This window comes from Amblyomma maculatum, chromosome 2 (assembly GCF_055883805.1).
Source record: "Amblyomma maculatum isolate TAMU_Amacu chromosome 2, ASM5588380v1, whole genome shotgun sequence".
Classification (NCBI taxonomy): domain Eukaryota; kingdom Metazoa; phylum Arthropoda; class Arachnida; order Ixodida; family Ixodidae; genus Amblyomma; species Amblyomma maculatum.
In genome coordinates this window covers 31,808,244-31,828,458 of record NC_139345.1, presented here as the reverse complement: position 1 = coordinate 31,828,458, position 20,215 = coordinate 31,808,244, and the positions used below count along the sequence as shown (strand labels likewise).

General features: G+C 46.0%; 1 protein-coding gene across 3 annotated transcripts in view; it reads right to left on the bottom strand.

The window, feature by feature from the left end:
• Positions 1-11,332: 11,332 nt before the first annotated feature.
• The window catches only part of ssp3 (SCAPER domain-containing protein short spindle 3), a 116,713-nt gene continuing 107,830 nt past the window's right edge, over positions 11,333-20,215 (bottom strand). For all 3 annotated transcript variants that reach the window (XM_084593705.1, XM_084593707.1, XM_084593706.1), the window contains one exon: positions 11,333-12,494. In XM_084593705.1, the coding sequence (XP_084449831.1) occupies positions 12,394-12,494 (101 nt within the window). In that variant the 3' untranslated portion in view covers positions 11,333-12,393. The remainder of the gene's footprint in view (positions 12,495-20,215) is intronic.

Genomic DNA, 20,215 nt, shown 5'->3' with positions numbered 1-20,215 from the left:
ATTGAACATGCACACCAAGAATTTGAATCCACGCTCAAAATTGCACACACACGCCGGAGGTGTACGTCGGAACTTTGATATCAACCATGAACGATAATTTGCGTGCCACTGGCACGTCTAGATATAGATTTCCTGCTGCTACTCACTATAATTGGTAGAATATCTACAAGCACAGGTAATTTGCACGTCCAGACCACTTACTCAAAGACTAAACTAGTAAACTAGCCGTACTTTCTTTCGTGTCCAAGTCGTGGCTTCAGCATCACGAAACAATTGTGGACGATATGTGCCTCCCCGAGTACATGCCCGTCTTCTGGCGCTATTCAAAGAAATTCCCATGTGGAGAGTTAAAAAAAAAAAAAAACAAAAAAAAAAAACGTCGTTATGAATTGAGGGGATCCCTTCGGAAGAAAAAAGGGGGTGTACCCCCTCTCCCTCTTTTTTTTTTTTTTTAGATAATGTGTAAGGGAAACCACTGCTTTATGATTACTCGACAAATTATTTAAATTTGATTGTATATTTTTAGACTTTTAGAAAACGTTTGATTCAAAAGTCCACAACTTTCTTTTTTATAAAAACATACGGTTACAATATTCCTCCAGTAATGTGTTGAGTCAAGGTGTACACGAAAATAAGGATGCACTTTGTTTTCAAAGGTACACAACACCAGACGGCGGAATTGACAACCAGCGTCAGTGAATGCGTCCGTGTGAAGTTCACTATATTAATTTTGCTTCGTGTAAATTACACACTCGTGGCATATTATTTGAGAATGCTTGCAAACGATAGTGTGCCTTGTACATGACAACCACTTCTGAAAAAGACACCGGCGTGAGTTAGCAGGATTCAGGAAACATATATTGGCGGTCTACATGACGCACGAATCTTAACCTGAAGAGTATGCAATGGCGCATACAAAAGAGAGAAGTTCTGGAGCTCGAATCTGCAGTTTACATCCCTCCTTGTTAAGCCGCGTATTAAACTAAATGTATCAAGGGGTATATCTTACTGTCGAGTTGAAAATACATATCCCCACACGGAATGTGCCACAGCCAGACGGCTCGTGCATTGGGTTTCCTTCGTTGCGTTGCTCGTAAATTTCAATTAGCCGCTCGGAATTTGCTTTATAAGGTCAGTGTTAGATAAGTATGGCAATATAGAATGTAAGAAAAACGAATATAAGCGCATACAAAACATAGCTACTCACTTTTATACCGGACAGTACGAACGACAGGCCAGTGCTGCAAAAAAAAAAAAAAAGAATTATAGTAAGACTTATTGAACAATAGGCGATGAAAACTGCGCTTAAAACTATTTCGTATTTTATACTGCTCAATGGTTCAGGCAGACAACTATACAAGTAGTATCAAGAAACCTTACTTCACAAAACGTGTCGATCAAAATTTAAAAGCGAGCCAAATGTGTTACACAAAGTCACATAGAACGTTATTTTTCCCAAAACAACCGAGTGAAATCAGTTATCTCGCAATGCTGTCAGTGTTGTACAGAATGAGCCCTTTCCGATGGTGATTGTTCGTTGCTTCTATAATGAGTTTTGTGCATGATGAGTATTTTACTGTCGCGCGGCACTTCACCCGTTTTCGACCTGTGGATCAATCGTATCTCGTTAGCCTCCCAGTGCAATACCTTTGGACTCTGTGGGCTTCAAAATAAATAAAAGAGTAAATAAATACCAGCCAAGTGCGCCATTCATATTAGGAGGCAGCTTAAACATGAGGCCAACCAACACTAAGTAGGTTTAATAAGAAATACAGAATCCTTGAAACAGTTCCATGCCAATTTAGGCATCTGAAATCCATCGATGAAACGCTCCTTATTCCCACAAAGCTCCCCCTATTCCATCTCCAGTTTAATCCGCACTTGCTACAATTAATAACACAGTATACCTATACGACTTTCATCCCCACAACTCTGCCTAGCACCATGCAGAAACTACGGGGAGGGTTTGAGAGAAGCCTTGGGTAAACCAAATAAAAAAACAAAAAGAACGACAGTAAACGGAGCTCATGCGTCAGCCACGTGCCAGTAGGGCAACGAAGAACGAACGAATGAACGAAGCCTTGCGTGAAAAGAATAGTGAGAAGGACTTCGAAATAGAGCTGTTGTTCCAGAAGCGCGTCGGCTCCCACTAAAGCGGCGCCGCAGGCAAGGTTTGCTCAGCGCCAACGACGTGCAGGATTAGAGGAGGGTATAGGGTCCGGCTACGGGGTACGCTTTGCCTAACTCTGCGACTCGCGCAAGCGCGGATCCCAGTGACCCACACTAGCCACGCTGCCGCAGAAAGCCGTGGTGCGCGCCCCTTCTTGTTTGCGCCGGCTTTTCACATACAAAGAGAGAGGAGGGGAGAGCGAGAGAGGCCCGGCCGTATACGCTTTGGTAGCACGCCTGACGAGGGCGGCAAATCTCGAAAGGCACGCGCGTCATTGCGCTTGCGTAACGAGTGCCGCAGAATGTCAATCACAGCCTGCTTACACTACGGATCGTCACCGCGCAAACCGAGCCCTCCGGATAGCGGAGGACGCAGAGGGAGGAAGGGAGAAATACTTTCATGCTCGCACTCCCTTCTCTCGCGGGCCCTTCTCCTTCTGCGCAGAGACGAGTGTGTCGCAGTGTTGTTTTAAGCCGACGATGTCGGGGGAGGAGGGGCGAATGCAGACGCCGTCGCTCACACGCAATCCGCGGTTATGCTTTTCTAGCCGCGGGATGTGTATACGCAGGCGTCAATCAGAGGCGTCTGCTGGCCAATATAGCGTATGCCGCGTGAAAGCGGGCGACAAAGATACAGTGCCTTCTGGAAGCCCGACAAGGCGTCGCGTCTCATATCACGAAGGTTTTCGGTTTGAGAGCAATCTAGTTTGCATTTAGTGATCGCACATCTCTGTCTTGAACCAGTGAAGCGGAACCACCTTTCCGCTCCCTTCGTTCGTTATCCTGAGCGCACGCACGCACGCACGCACGCACGCACGCGCGCGCACACACACACACACACACACACACACACACACACACACACACACACACACACACACACACACACACACACACACACACACACACACACACACACACACACACACACACACACACACACACACACACACACACACACACACACACACACACACACACACACACACACACACACACACACACACACACACACACACACACACACACGCACACACACACACACAAGCAAAAGTATTTAGGGCCTGAAAACCGTATTGCATGCGATCTCAGTGCCCGTCCGTTATGTTAAGCGAGGAGACAAAGAAAATTATAAGGGACACTTAAATTCCGCTTTTAAAGGCATGTCACGATAGCGTAGGCGACCACTCGACATTTAAGACCCCTCTTTAACCAAACCGTATGAACGTGCCTGCTTGGCTTAGGAATAGCGTGCCTGACTCGGTATCCAAGAGCACCGAAAGGTTGATTTTTATTTCATCTGCCTATCACAAATAGGCAATCCGAGTTGGCAGCTCCTCTGAATTTTCTGATATGCGGTGTCGTTAAGTCGCACAAACCACCGAGTAATCAGTACATCGGCCATTTCAGCTGCAAACTACCACCTGGCAGGCGCCGTGCCCGTGATTTTTTTTTTGTTTGTTTTTTGCTCACAACGGCGACGCTGACACCAACGCCGGATTTTCTAACAGGCCCATTAACGCTATCGCGTTAAAATATCCCATCACCGTTAGCCTTCTTGCCTCCAAGAAAACGTTTTTTTTTTTTTTTTTTTATTGCGTAAGCAATACTACGCGAGGTTTAAGCCCGTCGCGTAAAGCCAGCCGGTAGCCACGTTTAACCTTTAGAGGAGGAGGAAGAGGAGGAGAAGGAAAAGAAGAAGAAGGAAAAGAAAAAGAAGAGGAAGAAGAAGGGAAACGAAGAAGCAAAAGAAAAAGAGGAAAAAAGAAAAGAAGAAAAAGGAAAAAAAGAAGAAGATGAAGAAAAAGAAGAAAAAGCAAAAGAAAAAGAGGAATGAAAAGAAGAAGCAAACGAAAAAGAAAAGGGAAAACAAAAAGAAGAAAGCGGAAAAGAAAAAAAGATGAGGAGGAGGAAGAAGAAAAAGAACAAGAAGAGAAAGAAGCAAAAGAAAAAGAAGCAGAAAAAGGAAAATAATAAGAAGAGAAAGAAGAAAAAGGAAAAGGAAAAGGAAAAGAAGAAAGAACAGGAAGAGATGCTACGTCGGCTTTGTTTGCGCAACCTGCCAGGTTTAACTAAATCTAAACCCGAGCTAATTTCTTTTTCTCCGTTCAAACTTTTTTTGAACAAGTTATGATTCTGTGCTCTGTCCTGCTTCGTGAAGCGACTATTCGTAATTACCTGGCACTGCCTGCCGCCACACCGTAAAAGGAAAGGTGTCCACGAGACCTGACACTTTATGTCCCAGGGATAAGAAAACCAAGACAGGTTTTGGAGCAACTTTATAAAAGCAGAAAAAGAGACGTTTCAGAACAGACTTGAAGCGCAAAATGCACGTTATGGAGTAGATGCGGAACAGATACGCAATCATTCTCGAGCAGTATATAGGAATAGCGTTATGGAGAAACTTCAGAGCATGAGCATCAATGAATATTTGCCGCAATGAACTTGGATATTTCGAAATATCGGCGGTTAACAGAGAACACTTCTAGCCAGTGCTTCACTTCAGTTTTTCACCGCTAATTTCGAATATATATATTTTCTTGCGCCAGGATTCGAAGAAACAAAAGCTATTAGCCAGCGGCTTTTGATTCGATCCGCTTGAGTAAAACAAGTTGTTGAGCCAGTTAGTGACGCTCTCAAGAGTGTCATGGCAGCTAAGGAACACGAACAGCGTGTGTTGCGTTATACCTTCGCTGCTATTATATAAATCAAGATTCGGTCCGCTGATTATTGTTCGGCCATTTCGGCCGACCCGCGCTGCATACACCCTCGTTGAGAAAATAGGCGAGGGCAGTCTATTTCCAAGGGCTACGTGCACACAGATATATGAGGCATGTGGACAGGAGCAAGCGTGTTCGACCCATCACACAGCCTCGCTGAATCAGAGAGAAAACCTAGGGGAACGCAAACAAAATTTTTGGCTGTAAACTGAATCGAATTATTTCGAATATAAATACAAGTATCCCAATCTTAAGACGAAACGTTTCTCTACAAAACTGTCACGAAAATAAACGTGGTTGCAAACAAAATAAATTTCACTCATCATTTACGCCCGTAAGTCCAACTGAGCTAGAGAAAGGGGAAATAACAGAATTAGCTGTAAACTTTGCTTTCCAGACTAGTATACCTAAGACACAACTCGTAAGATATTATTAATACGTTCTAAGATAAAGTGTAATCTAACAATTTGCTGTAACGTATGACAGAGGCTATCGCTGAATTTCTTACGAAGCACGCAAAAATACTGTAAATCGCAGAAATGCGCAACATTTCAAAGTAGTCAGACACGTCTGCAGTGGCAGAGTGATGTCACATGTTACTGCCACAGCGGCTCGGCACAGTGCACTTCTGACAAAATGCGACAAGACGGGTCGAGAAACAAACAGCGTGAGATTGGGTTGCAATGCGTGCAAGACCATCTCTTTCAAGCTTCTCGGACGCGTGAAGGAAGACGGAGCGTCGGCCGTGCTATACCGCCTGAAACGCGCGCAACTCTCGACGGGACGCAAGGCGCCCAGCCCTCGTGTATCAGCATTGGAACACTGCAAGCTGCATGATGGGCCAGAATACCACCGAAAATGAAGGTGTGGAAATTATAAATACCCCGTTGCAATACGTAACGTGAGCTTTGCGGCTCGAGCCGTGCGAGAAAGAGTTCCATGGGCTGGCTCCAAGGCCTTTTCTTCGATAATTAGTATTTCATTGTCGTTGTTCGCGAAGATTGCACGGGATGAAAGCAGTCGCCAAAAACCGATCGCAGTATTGAATGCACTTCTACAGCTGTGCCTGATCTCTCCCCCCCCCCCCCCTCCCCCCTATTCTCGACCGATTTCAATCCCTCCGCGTGTCTTATGGCAGTGGTCGAGAATTATACGAAGTGTTCGTGTGACTCGTTGACCGTGTCGTGACCCTAACCTATAATCCAGATATACCCCGTTTTCTGACCCGCGAATGCGGAGCGGCCATGCTAGCGCACCAGCTCTCCATAGCCTCGAAGCGTTTGTTTTATGCAAGGGTCGGACTTTTCGGTTGAAAAAATTAGCGATAAAAGTACAAGGAATTAATATTAATAATTTTCGTTTTAACCAAAAAAGTTCAGTATTACTGGCACGCAGTCACAAAACTAGCTGGCTATTCAGTGCCACTTACAGTGGCTCACAAAAGAAAATTAAGGAACTCCTGAAACCAGGAATTCGCACTACAATGGTTGTGAGTTTTTAAGGCATTCATCAGCAAGGCCAGTTGGATGCTGTAATATAGAGCTATCGTTAGATTGAGTAGACGTTTTACAGGACGTAAAGAGACTGACAAACTTTGGAACGTTAAGTCGCAACAAGCAACCGCCAATGTAAAACTATGCATAAGCAGCGCGAGGGTGCTACGTATTGGCTTGTGAAAAGTTACTAGCTCTCATAAACACAAAGACGCTAACGAAGCGCAGTATACTCGTTTAGTGCAGAGTGCAACAAGATCACGATAAGAAAGCTCCCAGAACTTTTAGAAGTAAACTTTGCGTACGTATTTGTCTCAAAGTCGGTCATCTAAGGTGGGAATATTTTGTTGTTACGACTATACACTTCCCTCCGCAGGTATATTTTTTAATAAGGCATTCTTCGTATTGGTTCCTGCTATCCGAACCGCTCACTTATAAACAGCCGACGAAGATAAGCTCTAGCTTACGTTTGACCACTAATGAACATAGAGTATTTCAGGAAAAAGAACCAATATACGTAAGCGAATACTATTCGCCAAAAATAAAGAAACGAAATGCGTGTTCTGACATACACAACGAAAAAAGTTTGCTGAATGTTGGAAAACACAAAAACCGACAAGTCCAACCCTTGATTTTATGTGACTAATACAAAAGCCCGTGCACCTTTGCCGCGTACTTGTGGTCATTTCCACGAGTGAAGGTGCAAGCAGCAGATGTAACAAGCGGGGTATATAGCGACTGGCTAGCGCCGTTTAGAAATGTCACCATGGTGTATACCGCTAGTTCAGGAGGACAGGATCCGTAGCTTCCCAATGTTCAGAGGTCGAATATTTCAAACCACAGAAGAACGGTGCGAATTAAGCTCATCAGTGATCATGCATTGTTCACAAATCATCCGAACTTTCATCCCTACGAATGCAAAGTCGTAATATGCACGTGAGAGTAAAAAATATCGATGTTTGGCAAAACTAAAGTTCCTGGCGCAACAATGCACATAAAACCATGTATTACAATGAAGATGCTGTCCCACCTCTGACGTCTCCATTTTACCCACGCGAGACGACTGTTGCTGAAGCGGTGTTGCCAGCGGCTCCCTACACCAACCCAGCAGTCGCGTGTGCTCCAGCGCAGCCTATACATAACAATGTAAAATTAGGGGGGCATTTGAGCTCTGCTCTAAAGGCATAACGCGATAGCGGCAGCCTATAGTCTTGAATAACACCTGTAATCGGTAGCACACAGGCCTAAGATATATGTTTAATCCTTATCTATAAATCCTCGCTTAATCCCAAGCCGTATAAGAGAGCCTTGCGTGGCCAACTGGTATATGGAGTGAAGGGCAATAGTGAGGTGTTCTTATACCTCGTCTCGCAAGATATCTGCAGCCTTGCGAAAGGCAGGAGCACCCCGGTTCAATCAAGATAACGCGCACTACAATAGGCAGTTGTGCTCCTACCCGCCTCTCACCCCCAATATTGGCGGGGATGACAGTACGAGCACAATTCTCTATTATAGAGCGCAGGGGCAAGAGGCACTTAGGAGCACAATTGCAAGAGCTCCTCTGCCTTTCGCAGTGCTGCAGGCATAGAGTTCCTTACACTACCTAGAGGGAAAGCTGAGGGCGCTGCACTTCAGCCACCATGGGCGCGCTAAGAATCATGGGCCGGTGTGCTACTTGTTGCGGGACAGTCGGTTTTTCTCGGGTACGTGGAGTGGCGTTACTGCGATGTTTCTTTTTCGTCATCATCATCATCTGAAGGTGCGTACATAGACCGCGAAAGCCATAATAGCGAAGGCGCAAAAGCAGACGTCACCAATAAATGGTTTCTGTTTCCCGAAATGCCACTAAAAACTTCCTTAAGTGATTGCACAACGATAAATATTTTCATAAATTTTTTTTATTTCAAAGTGTGCCTATTAAGTGCGAAATATTGGTATTTGTGCTGCTCAAAACTAAGCCAATAGGAGAAAGTGCCATCGCTTATATTAGATAAATCTCACACTGGTATTCTGTTTCTCTCTCTTTTTGCAATTTATAGTCACAATATTCATTCTTAGGACATTATTTACGGTAGAACAACGTTTATCTTTGCATTAGTTTTGGCCAAAAGTTGTAGTTCTGCACTCGGTAGCTCTCCGGCCCATGATGCTTTGAGCGCCCATGGTGGCTGAACTGGCCGTCTGAAAACTCCATGTAAACTCCCATAGACGGCAGCACAGATTTCCCTCTAGGTAAGAGTAAGAAACTCTATAGCTGCAGGTATCTTGTGAGACGAAGTATAGGGCACTTGCTGACACATTCCATTTCCTCACTGTATGGTTTTCCTTAGAATATCTATACAGTTGATTCCGTCAAACGACAGATGACAACAGAAATACCTTCTTTTTTCAACTTCACACGTCAACCTTACCTGGCAAAACTTAGCTTTGTGCAAAAAGGGAATTTTGTGCCATGGTGTCACAGTGTTAGCAGCCAGACACGTAGATCGTAGCTTTGTGTATTGTGATGCCGTTTTTTTTTTTTTTTTCTGGGGGGAGGAATTCCTCAAGAGACTTTCAGAAAGGACACTAATATTATGCCCTATACAATTACCTTTGGCTACAGTGGAAGCTTATAAGACTCCATGTGATCTGTTTGTGCTCATGGGATTGTTCAGCCTGTGGAAGAGCCGCATGACAGATCGCCACGCAGAATCCCCACATATGAGTCAAACGGAATTTTGATGAGTGATCAAAGAGCAGAGCAGATCAGAGCAGATCAGAGCAAAGCAAAGCAGGGCAGGGCAGAGCAGAACAGGCAAGCAATAAGGAAAGAAATAAAGAGAAAGAAAGAGGCATTTGCGTGACTTAGTCGGTAGCGTGTCTTGATTGCAATCAGAGTCATGGGTTCGAATTTCACCTGAAACAAAACTTATGACTGAATATTCTTCTTTAAGCGTAATCAACTGCATTATAAAGTTGCATCATTTGACGCATGCAGCAACCGTTAATTTGTATGTAATGCAACGTTACGTTTGCTTTAATCTCACGCATGGCGTCATGTTTCACGTGTGTGTTGTGCGGTGTTTGAAATTCGAGCGCGAGTGGTGTACTGTAGCGTCAGGACACTGGGACCGATAATTCGGGACTTCAGTGTCACGACAACTCCAACGCCGGCGCCGGATATTCTGCGACACATGACAGTCAATTTATCGCGTAAAATGCCTGACGTTACTGGTCCCGTGAGACACCCAATCTCAGACACTTTCATTTTGCAGGCTACGCTGAGAACATATTAATCGGAAGTTCCACCTCTCAGTACCGGAAATGTTTCCGTTAAAGTTTTACTTTACATATAGCATGTCTTACTTAAAAGCAGAATTAACTTTTGACTTCATTGCTGTAAATATTGGAGATAACATGTCAAAGGTACACAGCAAATAGGAAAGACCACTGCGATAAGTTGGAAATAATCATTGCAAGGATAAGTAGCAGGGGGATGTTGTCCGCACACGCGTGTGTAAGCTATAGCAATGGCGCATGAGCCTATGCGAACGCACACGCACGCACAAGCAGGTACGTGCCGATAAAGTGAAAGAGAACATTAACAAATGCACTCCTCTTGGCACAGCCAGAAGCGCCTTTTAATTCAACGTATGGAATACACAGATCAATTAAAACACAACCACATAAAAATTAAAAAAAAAAATGTGGCTACAGGAATAGATATTTTTATTGGAGCAAGGTGAAATCGAACATTCTAAACTAACACAGTGATGGTATGTGCGTTACAAGGCAGGTGACGTGAAGACGGAAAGCCTAAATCAGAAGATGTTCAACAAAATTCGGTTTACCAAAACATCTGCACACCCAACGAAGAATTTTCAGTTCACGTTCGGCTTTTCCACATGTACACTCTTGCTGCAAAGAAGCCGACCTACAAGGAGGAACCGGGCAACATGAATAAAATGCATTTCACCGAAACGTTCGCACGTCTCACAGGGCGCTTTCATTGCTCCAAGGTTTTTCAACAAAACCACTAGTTTTGATTTTGGTTCGGATTTGGCTTTGTCTATGACACGCTTCTCAGCTACGAAGACTCCTCTCGTACCTTTGTTCAGGAGCAGGAACTCATGTATGGCTACGCATTAAACTTTTAAGCTGTCCACGTGCGCTACACAAATATTCCCTATGGAGAAAAAGTCAGCGACTAACATAAACACCCTTCAACATTCAACGAACAATTACTCCCTCGAAACGATTGCAAGTCAAATTTGTCAGTAGTTTTCGCCAGAGTAAATCATCACCTTAGGTAATCTTCCTTTTCTAAATTGTGTAAGGTCGTCCACTCTTATGGTGAACACGCGAGCGCGTGGCTGCTCGGTGCATCACTCTGAGCATCCGCACTCTTTCCCCGCTATTACCCTGTTCCCCTAGCCCGTAACGTCCCGCTATGCTAAAACTTCTTGCTGCTCGCGTGTTCGCCATATGGAGTGGACGACCCTGCACAGTACACGGGAAGTAGTAATTACACAGCGGGAACATAAGATGTATGCAGTCGAACTCATTTGCCACGACTTAGAAGAACCCGCAGTGCTGTCAAGATGCCTTCTTGGTAGGATTCAGGACGTTGGTAAGGCATGAAATCCATTTGGGCGAGTAGCCGTAAGAAATTTGCCAGGCTTAAAACAGTTAAGCCAGCTGTCGATGAAGCTATTGCATGCCGTAATGAAAAAAAAAAAAAAAAAACAGTTATGTGCGAAGAGTAAGAGTGCTGAAGGCCGTCGGCCCTGCACCATTGTGCGAATCCACATAGCACCTATGGACAGACGCCCGGCACTAAAAAGTGATTTAAAGCTATCTCAAGCTAAAGAGGGGATGAAGGAAAGGGCCGAAGGCAAAAAGATAAAGTGTACGTCAATGCTGACATTAGAAGATACCTCTAGTCAGGAAATTTTCAATGAACAAAAATACTTTCAGAGACTTTATTGGTGTTTTTCGTTTCAATACAACACTTCTGGAGGCTTATGTACACATTTGGAGATTATGCACCTATTCCTCGGAAACAATATATAAGGCATATAATCAAGCAAAGTTTTCAAAAATGTTAATCGATGTCATTTGCATAACTAGTACCAAAACCTACGTCTACGTGTATTTTTCTGAGTAAAAAAAAAAAAAACAAATTCATGAGTGGCCATTTTATTGCTTCAACAACAACAAAAAAGACATAATAAATATAGTTTTCGTTTAAAAAGCATAATTTGATATCAATTTTGTAAAGTAATGGTAGCTGCGTTCGAACAAATTTTCAACATCCTGCAGTAACAGATTTTCGAAAAAAAAAAAAAAAAACATCAGTAGAAAACAATAAAGAAAAATATGAATGAAAAGTACTATACTGTCGGGCAGCCTTCTCTAGCTCTGCAGCCAAGGCTCTGCGTAGAGTGAAGGAAACGGGCATTGGTCGTCGTACCACGGGGAATGGTTCGTTGCTCGGTTTGGGATGTGGTGGTGTAAAAGGTTAAGGTAGCAGAGACAGTACGGGGGCGTTAGTGCTGAGGTAGGCCACAACCTCGAAACAGGAACACAGCCCCTTTCATTCCCTTTTCTGCATATTCTTGGCTGTAGAGCCAGAGAGAGTTGTACGGAAATAAAGACAAAATTTCACTCTAGTTTTGAGCCCTAATGCAAGCTGCGTTTATCTTTAATACACCCTGTAAATATTATAGCCAGGGATTTTAATAAAACTGCTGTAAAGCAAAATTTGGAAAATCATTTTCAAGTCTCACCCCCACCTTAAATTCATACGTCCCAAAACCACCAGAAAAAAAAAAAAAAAAAAGATTCAAAATTCTGGCTTGGCCAGCAAACCGGCATTCCAGCCAGAGAAAACAATTTGCAGAAGCATTTACGGTGCGTGCATCCCTCCGTGTTAGGAGAACACAGGTAAGCTACCATGAATGCTACGTCCCAGGTAGACAGAGAAACTGCTGACAAAATAGAAAAATTGCTAACTTCTCTAAAGTCGATTACGAATTCCACGCATCAGGTTCAGAAAAGAATGCCTTCGCTGCCGTCCACTTGCTCTTGGGAAAACGAGTCTCGAGGGAGAACCAGTCATCGCCCTCTCCTGGGAATATAAAAACGAGGGAGAAACAACGATGACAAACATTAGTCACAAAGAAACGCAAGGAAAAAAAAAACAAAACAAACACGAGAAGCTTATAAAAACCTTCGCGAAAGTAACAACAATACGGACGGCAACACCCTTCAACGCGCTAGGAACAAATATTTCCCCGAAACCATTGCAAAGCCCGCTTTTGAGTAGTTTTTGTGACAGTATATGGTCCCATTGAGGCATCTTCCCTTTCAAAATCGCTTCCTAGTAAACTGCTTGTACACATACTGCACACGCCGAGTAGTAATGACACAAGTAGTAAGAAGGCGAATTACAGAGCTTTTTCATTTTTTGAGAAGATCAGACAGTGGCATGAGAAAAATTGGGAACGCGCCACACGCTCTGCGGCAACGACTGGCAGATGTGGCATCGTCAATGTGAAAAACAACCTGGGTAAGTGTATTCATTGACTTATGGTCAGTTTCCACAGAACTGCCCGGCTACTGCGTTCAATACGCGGATATAGAAGAGGAAGAACTAGGACAATGTGCACGAAAGAACTCGCTCCAAGTGCACAAAATGTCGAGCTCGGGGTAGCGCTCCAAACAAATTTGCGCGCAGGGACCGCCAGGCAGAGAAGCGGCTCTCTCAGACCATCTGCTCGCGAGCCCGAAAGTTTACACACAGGCAGAAAAGAGGGGAAAGTCGCGCTCCTTCCACCGTGGCCGCGTGACGCGAGGAAAACAGCCGCGGCGGCCACGTGGAGGCAGATAACTCACAGCGGCACGCGGCGCCCAGACGCAAAGCGCTCCGGCGCAGGGCTTGCCGCGTCCGGCCACAAGATCTAGCACGAGGAACAAGCGGGAGGCCGACACATACACGCGTGGCAAAGTGAAAGAGAGAAAGAGCAGGACACGGCCGCAGGAAAAAGCTTGCGACGACAACCCTATGTGCAGGGTAGATGGGAGGGGGTGCCCGTCGCCAAACCGGGGCCCAGAGCTCGGGCCAGCGGCGCCTAATGGCAGCGGCCGGATGAAAGGCGGCGTTAAAAAACCGGAGGTAGAGTAGCGGCGGCACCGCTGTTGTCTGTGCACCCCTCTTCTCCGCGCTAAGCTGGAGTGGAGGGAGCGGCTGCAGAATGCGCGCGTGTTTCTTGCCCCCCTCCCGTGCCCTAATTAGATTCATAACTCCGCAGGGACGCGTGCGGAGGCGGAAAGCCAAAGTGCATTAGGCGGCGGGTAGCAGCGCGTGCTGCAGAGGCTGGAGGCCGCGAGCTTGCTCTGCCGGCCCCCCGTCGAGATACAAACGCGCTCGAAGCGGCGGAGAGAGAGGATGGAAAAAAATGGGGAGCGCGCCGCCGCCTCCAATCCGTCACAGAAAACGCGACGACCCACGCCGCCGGGGCAAAGGCTGCGCAACACGCAAGAGTCGCCCGCCGCGTGAGTAGCCCGCCCAGACTTCCCACGGAGAGCCCGTTAAATGCACTCTTGCTACGGGGAGAGGAGCTGAACGCTTGGATGTGGAGGAGAAAGAGAGAGAGAGAGGATGGAGGCCGGGGCCAGCCTGCACGCGTGTGTAAGTGAATTCATTCGAAGTTAGAACGATGGCAGAGCGGTACTCGCTGCTGCTACTGCTGGTTAAGTTGGGAACTATTAAGGTAGTGCCCAACAGACACGACAAGCGCCTTCTTTGCTACGGTTCCTCACCTGACGCGTATAGGAGCCAGTTCGATTCGTAAAAAGGCATGTATTTTGCCAAAGTGCGCACAAAACAGGCGAACGGCTCAAACGCGCACTGGACGAAAATGTGTACTGAAAGAGCCAAACACAATACGAACAAGTAGCGGCAAAAAAAAAAAAAAATGTCGCAATTAGTAATTGGGTCACGTTGAAATATCAGGTTCTAGTATTACATGGACAAGGGTTACAAACTTAAGCTTTCTAGCTATAGCGCTATAAGCAATAACTGGTGAACGACACGACTTCACAACGAATTAAGTTCCAAAGCGCATCGTAGTGAACATAAAACAAAAACATAAAACCCGAAAACGCAATAATTGTTCCATTCACGACCTCCGACCAGTTTACACAGCAACCTCAAAGGATGCAGTGCAAGCTGTACGGCATACATATGGGAGACATTTTATGCGGAGCAGTGTATGGTTGCGTATTGGCCCAGCTTCCATATAGAGATCACGCGAACGAAGATAGTTTGGATTGATCTGATTTATAGTTTATAACAGAACAAAGCGACTGAGGCTAAGAGGAACACCGTACCGGAGGCATCCGGATAAGTTAATGACCTGAGGTTATTTAACATGCGCAGACATAGCATAGTACAAGGCTGCGAACGTTGAAGGCTGCCTAGCGTTTCGCATCCATCGAAACGCAGCCTTCGTGCCCGGTTTCGAACCCAGGTATCGCTGCTCTGTAGTTCAGTGCCCTAATCAATGAGCCGCCGCGGTAGTGTGGAGATTTGGGAAAAAAGAGCGCTGACTGCTGTGCACGAGGAAAGTCCAGCCCATCATGTGTTTTGTGCAAAGCGAAATATAAATGGAAGAGTGAATACGTATACAATAAATGTGTCATCCCCCGCACTGCGCCTTTACGTAGGCGATCGGACGCCATTATCCGCGTTCGATCGCCATGTTATTGCAGTGGCGTTGCCCGAGGTATCCGTGGGAGAACGACCTGCGCGCTAAGGGACAGGGAGCACCTAGCGGTGCGTCTGCGCAAGATTGGGACATTTGCTTCTGTTGTTGGTGCACACGTTCCGCAGTTGCAGCTTTTAGTTGCGACTTCCGGAATAACACGGCGCCTACCAGAATAGTGTCGCCACGCAAGGGCCTCCTACCATGCGACCCAGCGGCGTATCCTTTCGACTGATGTTGAAACACCAGATGCTTGAATTGCTGCGAACAGGTGCAGAGAGCTAGCGTCATCGTTTGATCGAGCTTGTACCAAGTGCACACAACGGTACAGCGTGAACACTTATTGAGGTCTGTAAGGGACAGGCGTTCACGCCATCATGTTCAGAAAAATAAAATAAAAAATATGTCGCGGAGGTTTAACGTTTCCAGACCTAGTATAACGTGCGGAAGCACTAGTTTGGAGTAGCCTACTATCGTAGATGGTAGAAATAGATGACTTTGTCGCCATGTTCTCGCCTCCTGATGTTCCCGTTGCCTGGGGCAGTGTATACCTTTGCCGTCAAAAAAAACTGCCACGACGGACGAGCAGGGTCGCTATGTCGAAGCAGGCTGAACCGCGTGACACCGACGTCGCCCTTGACGCCGTACACATGTCTAATGTTAGCAAGCACAAATACAAGTAATTTTAAGTAAAGGTGACGTCACAGAAACCACGGAAAGATAAGTGCCCGGTGATGTTACCTGCCAGGTGCATGATCGTGATGAGGACCGTTATTTATGGTGCCCAAGTTGGTAGCAGCGACATAGATATGAAACCCCGCGCTTCAACCAAGCATGGTCTAACTCGAGATCTTACCCTCTCATCTCCAAGGCGAAGGCAGAGTTAGCAGGTGGCAGGAGCAGGTGGCGCAAGGAATAGTGAGCAGGTTAAACCGCGTGATGTAGTGCTTTCGCACTAAAATGATAGCAGTCGCATAAGATTACGTGATGTTAATGCGAAAACATTAATGACTCGTCGTTAGTTCTGCTGCGAGGTTTACTGACACGACATGTAAATAGACACTCCCATCTGCTTCTAAGCTCTACAAGCGTACCGAATGGTGCAACGTTAAACGCGAACCGTAACATGCTTCTCTCGACTACATCGCTCGCTTATTCGCACTGAAATTCGGCACACAGTAGCATACGACCATCTATCATTTTTAATACCAGTTTGAATGTATATCTGCCTAATTGGCTCAGAATTAATTCAAAATCCGCGTAGTCTGTAGCATCAGTAACCCAAAAAGAAGGCTTCCTATTGGTCGCCATGCAATGCTGCAACGACGCGGATTTCGAATTAATTCCGATTGAATCAGGCAAGGTCATCATCCAAATTGGTATTAAAAACAATAGACGGTTGTATGCTACTGTGTCATGAGAAGATGAGAAGAGAGGAGTCGCTGGAGAAAGATTTCATGTTGGGAAAGGTTGAGGGTCACCGGAGAAGGGGTAGGAAGCGAACGCGAGGCATCCTCGAGGCGCTGCAGATGAAGTTATGTGATGTTAGGAAGATAGTGAGAGACCGGAAAGCGTGGCGTGATATGGTCCATAGGGTCACGAAGAGTCGGACACGACTGAACGACTGAACTGAACTGAACTGACGCTACTGTGTGCCGAATTGCAGCGCGAATAAGCGAGCGATTTAACCGATAAAAGTATATTAAGGTTTGCCAATAACTCATATAATAATAATAATAAAAAAAAAACGATATAAAACACAACAAAAAGGAAGTCAATAAAGCTATATGTTGTTACATTGCAGTGCCTAAACTAAAATGCATAAGAATAAAATAGTTTGCTGGATTAAAATTGCTTGCAGTAATCCTCTGATCATGCCAGTTGCGCCCGTCGCGCCATCTTTAGTGCGTCGAATCAAAACGAATAAGAGCGCACTTAAAAGCAGCACTACCCGTCGCTTCTGTGGCGCAATGAATTAACACCACGTACCTGATAGTAAAACGTGTTCGATTCCTGTAGGTACAATCTTTTAGCCTTTTAAATTCACAACATTAAAATAAATTACGACCATATTTCCTGGAGTATGTTCTCCTTTAGGTTGCATAAGGCCATGTTTTTTGTTCTTAGCAGCAAAACCAGCCATGAACGCCGCCAGGATGTGAAGGTATGACAACGGTTACACTATTCAATAACCTTCACCGTAATCAATTCCTGTCTTCAGTGAGTGTATGTTACCTTTAGGTTGCGTTCAGAGACAGCTCTTAGCAACAATCGCCTTTTAACATGCTTTAAAGTCTTTCTTACGGATTTACCAGCGGCGATTTTTCAAGTAAACTTATTAAACGTCGCAAAAGATGACGCGACGGACGCCACCGATGTATTACGCTCTTTACAGTAAGTAATTTTAATCCATAAAACTATTTTATTAATATTGCATTTCAGTTTCCGTACTGGGCTTCAGGCTCGAACGAAACGTAAGGTTGTGTTTTATTTTTGAGTGACGCACCCGGCACTTCCGTTGCTGCAGTTTTCGGGGAACGGCAATACGCCCTGCCGCACGCATGTAGGAGAAATTGCAACTGCGGACAATCTATTAGGCGAAAAGGCTTCGCTCCACCAGTGAAACGCAGTGTTAAGAAGGTTGAACGCGCCCGGTTTCCAGAAAACACCCTCAACAGAAGCTCTATCGTAAACACCGTCCCCAAAAAAGCGAGAATTCGCAAAGCAGCTCCGGCGACAGACAAAATTACACGAGTGCTATACGCAGACACTACATGTATATGGCGTCGGCCGCCGGCCCACGAACAAACAGCGGATATTATTCTACAAGACCCATTTCTGGAAGCCCAGGAGAAGCAAGACGAAGTCAGCGACGAGGATTTACACCCAAAGAAGGGAGGGGGGGGGGGGAGGGGGGGGGGTAAAAGAAAAAGGCAGCAAGCAAGGACAGACTATATGACTAGATGAGCATGTTGTACGTGAGCACGATTTCAGGAAGGAGCTGAGCAAGAGATCAGGGAACTGTAAAAATTAGAACCGGTAAAAGCGACACAGTTATAGCAAAAAGCGGCTAGAGCAGGGAGACGCTTGCGGCGCCGCAAGAAAAGTCTGGGAGGACCACCGCAGCAAAAAGCAAGAGTCCGCAATAGGCGCGTCGCTGCGGGCAAAGAGCAATAAAATAAAAGAAGTGAAGACAGGGGAAACACGACAGCTCAACCCTGAAGCGGAACCGTGGCGTCGACGCAAGTCCCCTTAAGGCACTCCTCTCCACGCACCGGCAAGCACTCAGAGCGGTGACGTCACTTTCGAGAGGACACACACACACCCAAGCTCTCAGCGCAGCCCATTAGCGACGTTTTTTCCCCATCTTCTTCCCCGACCGGACCCCCGCTCCTCCTACCCCATCGCGCTGAGGCCTGCCGCCACCTTTACACCTCATGCCGCCTTTTAAACAACGGGCTCTCAAAAGGCGGTTACGTAGCCCGGTGCAAACCGAACCCACTCGTCCCGAAGAGGAGAGCTTGAGGGGTTGGATGTGCTGGATTCCGGGTGCGCCTTCATCTCCCTTTCGTCCGGGCACGGCTGCCATCCAGGGCACCCAAAAGTAGCTGCTCTTTTCTTCCCTCCCAAAAGCACAACCCTGCTCCAGCCTCCTTCAAGAGCATCTGCGATGAGAGGGCGAGCTCGCGCAGCCCCATCCCTCGACTCTGCGCTTACGCTCGACTGCCTTAAGCTGCCTGCCCTCGCAGCGCTAGCTCACCCGAAGTGCGAAGCCCGGTGTGACGGGCCAACTGGCACACACTAAGCGCACGGCGAGAAGAGGAGTAACAATTTCCATTTTCGGGAGAATGAGTGATAAAGCAGCTTGCGTCCATTGACTCCCGATTAGGAAGAGGAAAAGTGAAAGTGAGCAGGAGGAGGAAGATGTACCCGTCCTCGAAAATTGCCCACTACAGAACAGAGAAGAGCCCATGTGATCCAACAGTGATGAACTCCCGTACACAACCAGGTCAAAAGCAGCGGTCCGTGTCACGCGCTCAAGTGCACCCTTATAGCTTCAACTTAATAAGCGTAGACAGCGGGCAACTACGGGGTTCGCTTTGAGCAGAATAATATGCAGCTGGTCAGAATAGCTAGCAGTTGAAGGAGTTACGACATACGGAGCGCTGGCCACTAGTCGGTGCTTATGGACGCACTAACTTTACCACTTACTGGCGTCTTTCATGTGCAAAACGGTGAAAGAGGCCGGAGTGTAACCCGCCGCCTTTCTTATTCGTTCTCGCACTTAATCTTAAAAGCTGACTGAAATTTACAATTCAATTTTAGACCTCCAAAAGACATGATGGAGACACGCTTCCACCAATTTTATGCCCCGTTTACACATACCAGGCAGAGAATGGTTGAGTTATGGGAGCGAAACAAGCATGCATAGTTGGTCAGACAAGGTTCAACAAAAAACGTAGCGTTAAAACAGGTTTAGAGAGACTATGGGACAGAGCTCTGTCCTGTCCTCGCCTCTCTAGTCCTGTTTTAACGCTACGTTTTTTTGCTGAACTCTTGAGCTTCACAAGCAGCTGCCTTTTCATGAATCTAAAACAGAAATCTTCTAAATTAAAAACTGATGAACATGCACCACTTGCAACATGGCGCAGGCAAATGTGATATAAAAGCCATCCGTTATTCATAAAGCTACAAAAAAAGGAAGTAATTCTGCTGGTCAAGAAGAAACGTAGGGCAGGACAGACGTTCCGGCCGACCGTCAGCACACATATACGCGAAATGGAACACAGAAAGAACAAGCTTGCAATGGTTCCAGTCGCGCAAAGCTTTTAGTAACAAAAATATGGCGGAATCAAAACACCAAAGAAGTCACGGTGCAAATAATTAGCGTAGAAAAAAAAAAAAACACGGAATAAGAAAAAACAAAGCCAGCGGGTTCAGTGGGGGAGACGGGAGATGAACGAAGGGCGGAAGGAAGGAAGGAAAGATGACGCGGGCTGCCATCGGAAGTATCGGGATGAACCGGAAGTGGGATAGCTGAAACCAAACCGGAAGGCAGCGTGGCAGGAGGGCGAGGTAAAAT